Source organism: Gavialis gangeticus, unplaced genomic scaffold (assembly GCF_001723915.1).
Source record: "Gavialis gangeticus isolate Ggan-Ray unplaced genomic scaffold, GavGan_comp1, whole genome shotgun sequence".
In the NCBI taxonomy this organism is placed as follows: domain Eukaryota; kingdom Metazoa; phylum Chordata; order Crocodylia; family Gavialidae; genus Gavialis; species Gavialis gangeticus.
Window position 1 is genome coordinate 120,621,230 of NW_017729025.1, and position 9,422 is coordinate 120,630,651.

General features: G+C 40.2%; 1 protein-coding gene across 1 annotated transcript in view; it reads right to left on the minus strand.

The window, feature by feature from the left end:
* The window catches only part of SLC5A12 (solute carrier family 5 member 12), a 34,692-nt gene that overhangs the window by 15,368 nt on the left and 9,902 nt on the right, over nt 1-9,422 (minus strand). The window contains exons 3-7 of the mRNA XM_019519489.1: nt 8,428-8,479; nt 7,060-7,127; nt 5,607-5,761; nt 3,190-3,330; nt 655-784 (exon numbers count right to left, since the gene is read on the minus strand). Coding sequence (XP_019375034.1) covers nt 655-784; nt 3,190-3,330; nt 5,607-5,761; nt 7,060-7,127; nt 8,428-8,479 — 546 coding nt within the window. The remainder of the gene's footprint in view (nt 1-654; nt 785-3,189; nt 3,331-5,606; nt 5,762-7,059; nt 7,128-8,427; nt 8,480-9,422) is intronic.

Here is a 9,422-nt window from a genome sequence, read left to right on the forward strand (position 1 = left end):
CCGTGAGGGCTGGGGGGCGGGGGAGGAGGGAGGGAGTGGCGGCCAGTCCCAGAGCAGTGGGGGGAGGTGCCAGATTTTTGATAGTTCTGAATTTTTGATATCCAGATTTATGTGGTTATACTTTACTTGACAGTGACATAAACTGAAACAGATACACAAGAGAATGGTAATTTAACACCATATGGTGGGATTGTCACATTCTAAATATCAACTTGAAAAGGCACTTAAAACTTTTAAGGATTTTTGTTGGCAAGATCTTTAATTGGACTAACTGCATGGTTGGGAGAAGTTTAGATAAGCTTTTGGGTACAAGTCACCCTTCTTCAGGTTCCTGTGCCTTGTACCTGAAAGATAAAAGATCACCCTCAAAAAGCCTCAGCTGTTGTATATTTTCTGAGCCACGACAACACCATCCTTAAGCACACTTAAGCACACTTAATCCTAACAATATTATCATAGACTTCAGCTGGACTTTGTATATGCTTAGACACAACTTCACAAAGTAGCCAGAGCTATATTGTTTTTACAGAAAGCTTAAATTTATTTATAGACTTTATAGACAGGTGTTTTTAGCCTAAAGTTTTACTGCCTATTCATAAATGTATGGATATTGGCAACTCTACACAGCACCTGGGTTGAGAATTACTGATTTACCTGATCAGGTGCTGAAATGAAGCCAGCTGTCCAAGGATCACAGTTCTTATAATGAGCATACATCACCAAACCCGAAGAGACTGCACATACCAGGATTACCCAGAGTCCCACTAAATTAAGGTAAAGTGCTCTAAAAGGAAAAAAAAAGAGTGAGAGAGAAAATCCAATTTATGGTTAACTCAACACAAATATGGCAAACGCATACTTTCTATGTTTATTAAAAGAAAACTTACTAAAATTTGTAAATTTTTAGTAAGGTTTGCATGAGTACTTATGGGAAGTGCTAATATTCACCTTAAAACCTAAAGGCAAATGTAGAAATCTCAGTTTTTAGGATGTTTGCAAGAAGCATAACTACAACAAAAAGTTCTGATGATAACTTAACATCAAAGTGAAGAAACTGTCTTCTTTCAATGTAAAACTTTAAAAACTTATTTGATCTCTGAAAAGTTGTTGCAACTCTTTCTTGAAACTAGATGCAATATTGTTTTGAATTGAATTTGGTTTGTTTCTGATTTCACCACTGAAATTAATCTATTTTCCCCTTCAGCAGCCATTTGAGGGAGATAATGATTAAAAATCTCATAATTCCTGTGAACTATCAGATCATACATAAACTACACCACATTTTGACATTTCCCTTTACTGACTTCCCAGCCATGGCCAACTCCACTTCAGAATTACACACCTGGATTCCAAAGATCTCCTTAACTCAATACAAATGAACTCTCTGACCTCCTAGTCATTGATATCCTTTCTCCTGCATCCTTTACTCCTCCAGTCTTGATCTAGAAAGACTCTTCACAGTCAGAGAGTATATTTTCACTTTTACTGCCACTTCTTTCTAAACTCTGTTTTCCACTCCCACTGAGCCTCTCTATTACATCCCCTCCTCCATCCCCTTTTAAATCATATCTTATATCATTATTTTCTCCAGAGCCCTTACATAAGTTTACAGAGTATTTTGAAGAACACACTAAGGATGAAAAAAAGGACAATCCTAATTATAAAAGCCTTAGTCTGTCTGTCCATAATGCTTTATTTTCACTCTGATTGGTTGCTTCAAGGCAGAAGGGGACAATGGGGGACCACTGCTATGACAGAGGGGACAGAGTGGGGGGGTGAGGCCAGCAGCACTGGCCTTACCTCCCCCCCTGCTCCTTGGAGGTGGCAGGGACATGGGGTGCTGGCTGCACAGCACTGGCCTCACCCCACTCCACACAGCAGAGTGCCACCCTAACACCAAGGACTGGAGCCAGAGCTGAAGAGGAAAGGCCAGCAGTGCTGGCCTCGCCCCCCCACACCTCGCTTCTTTGAGCCAGGAGCCAGAGGCCCCACCCCCCACAACTGCTGGTGTGGTGGGGAAGAGGGGAGGGAGGGAGGAAGGGGAATAGAAAGGGGAGGGGGGTGACCAGTAGCTGTGCCCCGCTGTAAGTTCCACCACGGCCATGACTGCTGCTGCAATCATTGCAATTGCCACCAATGCGACCACCGCTGTGGTCACAGGCCCTGGCCCCAGCCCCAGCCCAAAGTGGTAAGGGGAGGCAGGGAGTGGCCCTGGCCCAGGCCCCAGCCCAAAGTGGTGGGGGACAACAGGAAACGGCCCCGGTCCAAAGCGGCAGGACTGACCCCAGCCCTGGCCTCAGCCCCAGCCCAAAGCAGAGAGGGGAGTGGCCCTGGCCCCGACCCTGGCCTGAAGAGGTCGGGGGGAGAAGGGGAGTGGCCCTGGCCCAAAAGCAGAGAAATACCTCTCTTGTATACACTGCTGCTAACGTAAGAACCTATCAATTTCTACCTGAGGTATGTTGTCCAGAGAGAGGTATGGAATGCACTCCAAATGGCATTCCTGCACTTGAAAGATACTGATAATTTTCCATTAATGGAGAACAATCCATGAGCAGATCTTCAAAGGTAAGGGTGCTTATATCAAAGAGTGAACATCATGTCTCAAGCTGCATGAATAATTTGTAGAAATAATTCATAAGGAACTTCAACTCTTTCTAGCTGCAGAATCTCTGGAAGAAGATTTTGCTTTCCTTGAATGTACTTGATTTTTAAAATAATAATATCTTTTTGAACGATAATATATTTTAAATTCTTTTTGAACTTTCTTTTGCTGTTTGACACTTGAGATCTGGACATTTTTGAGATATTATAACAGAAGTCACACAGCAAAAGCTATGGCTGTGGTCACATAACAGTAGCACATAGTGGGTCACAAGCAGCCATTTCTGTTCCCCTGTAACATGAGTACAGAGGCACTTTTTGTACTAATACCTGTGTACATGAATTAAAAATTCATTTTGCATGAATGTTTCATATGTTACCTGCAAATTGCTTACTATCAAAATTTGTGATAGAAAAGCTTAAATCAGTTCCAGAGCCACAGGTGCAGGGGTTAAATGGTCAATGGTTCCATACTGAGCTCCCTGTATATCTTAAGATATAATGAACAAAATGATTAGTATGGCCTCAAAGAAGAAGAGTTGGAATGAAAGTGCATTGTATTTGATTATGGGATACTAAACAACTTACAATTTAGCTTGTTTTTCTGATCTGCAGGAAATGCATCTCTGCATAGTGGACTGATTAACTCCATAGATTCCTAACCACGTAAAGGTTCCTCCAATTGCAATTGTCCAAAAAGTATGTCGTCTTAAGGGATCTACATCAAAGCTACAAGACAGAGAAAAGTAATTCATTTCCACATGCTTAATATAATATTGACGTAGAATAAAGATAGAGTTTGAGTTCCAAACAACTCCTGAGTTTTGAGAGATATCATGTTTGATTCTGCAGATATGTATGATTTATAGATAGATCCTATGCTGTATAACTTACACCAGTGGTTCTCAACCTAATTAGACTCCAGACACCCCTCAGAGAGTACCAGCTCTTATCTTTCATTCATTTATTGATTATGGAAAAGTAATAAAGCAATTCTGTTGCAAAGAGCTCAGAAACACTACAAAAGTGCGAATGTTTTTGACGCTGTGGGTTCCTATTTGAAATCTCTGGGCTTATCTTGTGAATTTTATGTAGGTGTTTTAATACCTTCTGGTACTAATAGTGAGCAGCAAAACATGGCATCTGTAGAAGGATCTCACAGCACCTTGGTGTGCGATGACACCTCAGTTGACAGTCACTGGCTTATACAGAGAGCAAGGTTGTCATTAAGCAGCAAAGCCTGCATGTGTGTATTTACTCAATATTAAAGAGAATTTCTAATCACAATGTTATCCTGGATATACTGGAATTTATCTCAGTGTGAGAAAGGTAACTTATAATGGTCTTGAACTAGTTGCCACAGGTGTAATCAGTAGTAAATTAATAAATTCAAATTTATGGAATGTACTATGCTCAAATTTCAAATCTTATTTATATTGCAACAGAACAGACTAAATAGCCACCTCATCTGGTATCTGGTTCCCATAAAGGGATGATGCCACTTAATATACCTCAGACAAAAGGCCCTTCAATCTACCAAATTACTATAGTTATGTTATTATATATTATCCCATAAGGATAAATTTATTCCTGAGCTTGACTGATAATTAGCTTATGATGAGGCTTCATAACCCTTGTAATTTTATTTTAACCAGTAGAGCTAAAGTTACACTTATTTTTATTTTAAATATCCTTGTCTTTTGTGCTCTATTGTTTTTAAACTCAGTAACCATTGTTGATAAACTACCACATTTGGTAGGGTTTTTAAAAGCTGCCTGGTAGCTTGTACTAGTTTCTATCAGTGTCTTACTGCGATAAATGACCTCTTTAGTCACTGGTATAAATGGCCATCAATGGCAGGCCAATTCATCACAGCAGGGCAGCAGTACTAGCTACATGGATAAGTATACTTAATATAAAGTGGTGCTTTCATAAATGGAGAATGAAAGGACATGTAAATGAGATCGGAGGAGTGGGCATGCTAGAATAAGGGCCATGGCAAGACAAATAGGGATGTGCGAAGCTTTGGTCCCTGATTCAATTCAGCAGAGATTTGGCCTGATTCACTGGCCAAATCTTCTAATCCAAATCGAATAAGGAGAACATTTAATCTCTCTGAATTGAATCGGGACCCTCCAAATCAATTTGGAGAGATTCCGGAAGATTCGGTAATTCAGACATAGACAAAGCTTTAAATGTTTTTTCTATGTACCTCAAGGTACCAGAGGGCTCATGAATGCTGCAATGGTGGGGCAGATGGAGTGTCCCACAGCAGCATGGTGGGGCCCCCAGTGCACTCAGCAGCAGACCCAGAAGTGGACCAGAAGCACTTCCAGGAGCACACTAGGACCCCCCCACATGCTCCACCGGCTTGGCGACTGGTGCCTCCTGGTTCTCAGGGGGCACCCAGGGTCCCCCCCGCAGCTGATCGCCAATCCAGGGAGGTGCGGGGTGGGGCCCAGTGTGCTCCCCAGTGGACCTGGAAGTGGACTGGAAATACTTCCCGGTTCACTGCTGAGCATTTCCCCCCGCACTCCTTTGGGGTGCTTCATCTGCCCCACCATTGCAGCTTTCACAAGTTGCTCCTGGTACCTCAAGTTATGTAGAAAAAACATTTAAAGCTGCATCTATAGCCAAATCACTGATTCTCCAAATCAGCACTGAACCTTCAGAGTCAGCTGAATCGAATCAGGGACAGTGATCTGAATCAATTGGTTGAATCACTGTCCCCAATTTGGGCCAAATCCAAATCGAATACAGCCCATTTCGCACATCCCTAAAGGCAAGTGCAGACATACAAATGTACAACCCTCCCTTTGAATTCAATGAGGACAGAATTTCTCTCAATAATTTAGGGAACTTGTATAGCAGCTTGAGAGCTGATTGACCTAATAGCTTGAATACTTACAGCTCACTAACTCTAAGGACTAGTGTACAGCAAACTCCAGTCTTAAACATGGAAAAGAGATAAAAGATAGACCAGCAAAGTTTTATGTTGTGCTTACTCAAATATGGTTAGTCGGGATCCGTTGTTTGCTCTTTCCCAAATCATGCTAGGTCCACCATTCAGAAGAGTTCCTTGAATCAGAACCGTTAAAAAACCAAGCACCATGACAACAAATTGAAATGCATCTGTCCAGACAACAGCTTTTAATCCTCCCTAAAATTATAAGAAGTAGCATGTTTATATTGTTTTTTTATTTTCAGTATCATAGTATGTAGGGCTCCCATTGAGCTGAGAGCCTTATTCCATGAGTTGCTATACACCTAGAGGTAATCTCTGCCCTGAACAGTTTCAGTCCAATTCTCCAAAAGGGTGTATTATATTACATATCAGAAAATGAGGTACAAAGAGATGGATCACGATAGCAATGTGTCCTAGCTGGGATGTCCTCAAGTATGCCTCATCATCTACTCCTACTCAGATGCTCCGTCTCCAAAAATAATCCTGCGAGGCCACTTCAGGGTGCCCCCTTGTGGTCACTCTCAAGATCTTAGTCTCATAGTGCTTGAAGGAAACCATACCAAATTATGGCTGCCAGCTTACCTCTTACCTGCTCTGCCTGCTGCTATCGTCTCACACCTGGTGATCACTGATCATTGCTCAATGACTCCTCAAAGAGTCAAGTGACTCAAATCCATGGGTTGGTGGCCTGCAGCAATGTATCTTCCCCTGTCCTCCTTCCTGCCCCCCTACCCCTCCCCACGTTAGGTCTAGCCTACAGACCTGAGGTTTTGGCAGAATTTGGTGGCAGGAATTTTGCTAGCATTGCTCCGTAGTTGGATGTCAGGTACTGGGAAGCTTTTCTGCAGCTGATCAATGGGGAAAAGCTGTAGAGGGCACAAACAGCAAAAACTGGGTCTTAGTTCTGGCCACCTCCAATCTGAGCTGGGCCATTTTGGTCTGCTGCTGGAAAAAGTTGCTGACCACTTTTTTAATCTGTTTCAAACCATTATTACCAGCATTTTATAGTGCTTTCACTCAAAAATAATCCCCCTATAAGTCTCATAATCAGTGGGACCAGTTCATCCTAGGTTCTATCCCTCTAGGCTTTAACTGGAGTTACACTAGGAAATGATTTGTCTCTTCCTTTCTACAAACTGTAGACTGACAAACACACTCAGAGAGAGAAATATTTCTCTTCTTTTTGGAAGCTTTCATGTGGAATGACTGTGTATCACTTCCTTATCTAAAGAATTTTATCCTTGGCCTGAAGTTACCTGATTTAAGTCTCGGAACATACACAGTATGCAGAAGGCTATAAAGCTATTTTTCCCCTGTAAAAAGTACAAAAATAGACCTAAGATTTTGAAACACTTTTCCAACATTTGTATTTATAAATGCAAACCAGTTATTCAAACTACAGCTGGAAACCCTGTTTTCAATTACTATTTTTCATAAGAATAGGTCTAGCCTTTATCAGATATTTAAGTATTTCAGCTGTGCTAGTTGCATACCAGAGTGCAGTAGAACGTGCAGACAATTCCTGTTGCAAATACAGAGCCCCAAAGGTGAAATCCAGTCACTGTAGCACAGAAATAAATCAAATTAGTAGTAAAAAAAACAAATGCCAGTCATCTGGAAGGTAACAGAATAGTTAATCATTGTTCCTGGACTTGGATAACTATTAATTTTATTATTTTTTTTATTTCTACTGGGAACTCCACTAGATGATAAGGGATTCTTGACATTAATGGCTGTTGTTTTGCCTTCTTGGTTTCATTTTGTTGCCTTCATGCAATTTGTGACTAATTGCATCTCAAGTGTGTGAGGGTAATAATTAAAATGCATAATGACGTAACGCCAAATCAAAATTTTCCTCATGAGACACACAAAAATTTCATATTTTTGATAGAATTAAGTATACAATTGGTTTACAGCAATGCCTTCTTTCTCTCTTACCCTAAGGGATGAGTTTTGTCTTTTTTTTTCCTCAAAATTATCAATGTCAATAAAATTCTAGTAAAAGAAGAAGAGTAACTAGTTTCCACTCTCTGTGTTTACTTGATTTTCTCCAACTCCTCTCATTCTGCTTGGGGTGGACTGAGATCACAGATAGGATTCTTTTCTACTTATCAAGTAAGACAGTATGCTACATCATTCATCAAACTGGGAGGTTGATTGCTTTATAGTGGTTTTAGCACAAAAAGTAAAGAAGAACATATGTCTAGCTACAGCTATAAGATACTGAAGTTAGTTTAACAAGAAAATGAATGAGTTATCTTACAGAAGATGTTGTAGGATTTTTTTTAAGACAGTCATAAAGATCTAAGTTAAAAGATTGCGCCCCCTTTTTAGTCTACATGGATTAGTACTAACAAAGAAGAATTACTGGCCATTTTATCAGACACACTAGCCTTAGTCTTTCATCTTCCTAATTCCAACTAGAGAACTGTAATGCTTTCAGTTAAAAAAATATATCAGTTTTATCCAGTGGAGATTAAAGATGACAGCAGCGTAAGCTAGGCAGAAGAGAAAACAATCAAAGTACATAATACGCTTTTAGATCATCACTTTGTACAGAGCACTTTTTCAGGATACTGAGATACATGAATTCAGGACTCATCCCCTCAGGTTACTCCTTAAGTATAAAGAAAAATAGACTTGGTTAATGGTAGACCCTTGCCAATGTACTGACATGAATGAGGAAGATGGACAGTAAGAAATACCGAAGTGAAGGCACAGAAACTTTTACAAAGAATTTGTAGGTTTTTGTTTTGTTTTGTTTCTGTTTCTTTTTTTCTAAATCTGTCTCCTTTAGTTATTTTGCTTAGGCAGTGACATGGTTGATTGGTGCAGCCATGTGCTTTGGACTGGAAACTCACCTTGGTTGAGAGCCAGTGCTGGAGCATAAACCACCACTCCTGTGTAGAGGATCTGCAAAAGTGAAAAGGAGACTTAAAAATTCAGAGCAAAAGTTCCCAATTATAGGGGGCCCTGAAGCAAAACATTAGATGTGCAGTCCCTTTGGAAAGTTTGGATCGATCTTCAGATTAAAAGTGTTCTAAATTCTACAAGTTTAAGGTGCCTGGCTTCTACAAATCAGAAACCCATTGCTATTTTTAATTCCATACTTAAGGAAATATCAACTGCATTTATCAAAACGTTTTTAATGCATTCATTTTTGTAATGCTTATGTGCCATAAAATATCAATCAGATAGAAAAGGTAGCAGCCAGTAATATATAGCCTTTAAAAACACCCAGTGATGTAGAAATAATTTAGTAAACTCACACTACCATAACTGGCCACCTGAACACTTCTATGCACATATAATGCACACACACACAATACGCACTGTTTAGACAAGAACACTGAGAAAGAAAAGAGAAGCAAAATATTTAAATCAATTGCTAAGGCTATTTGAATTCAATTAATGTAAATAACCAAGAAAATTAAGTATTAAACACATACATCATAATATACACATTCGTTTCCCTCTATGTGCAATTAAAATAATTTGCTGTCACTATTTGTTTTTAATCTTTTGATTTATTTGAAGCTATATCTTGTATTTTGCAATGACTCCTTGTGTGATCTCGGCCAAGTATCTCTCCCTGCCTCAGCTTCCCTACCTATAAGACAGAGATATTACTGTATGTGGGTGGGGGCAAGACCTTTAGGGACTAGCTAGGCAGTGGGTGCATCTACATGAGATGTTTACTGTGGCATGGCCTAATTAGCTCTGCAGTAAAGTCTCAGCATCTACATGTACTGTGCTATTAGGATGGATCACAAGTACTATCCTCCGGCAGAGTTTTTTACTCCACAGCAATGCACATGTAGATGCTGACAGGGCTGGCTGGGGCAGGAGGGTGCTT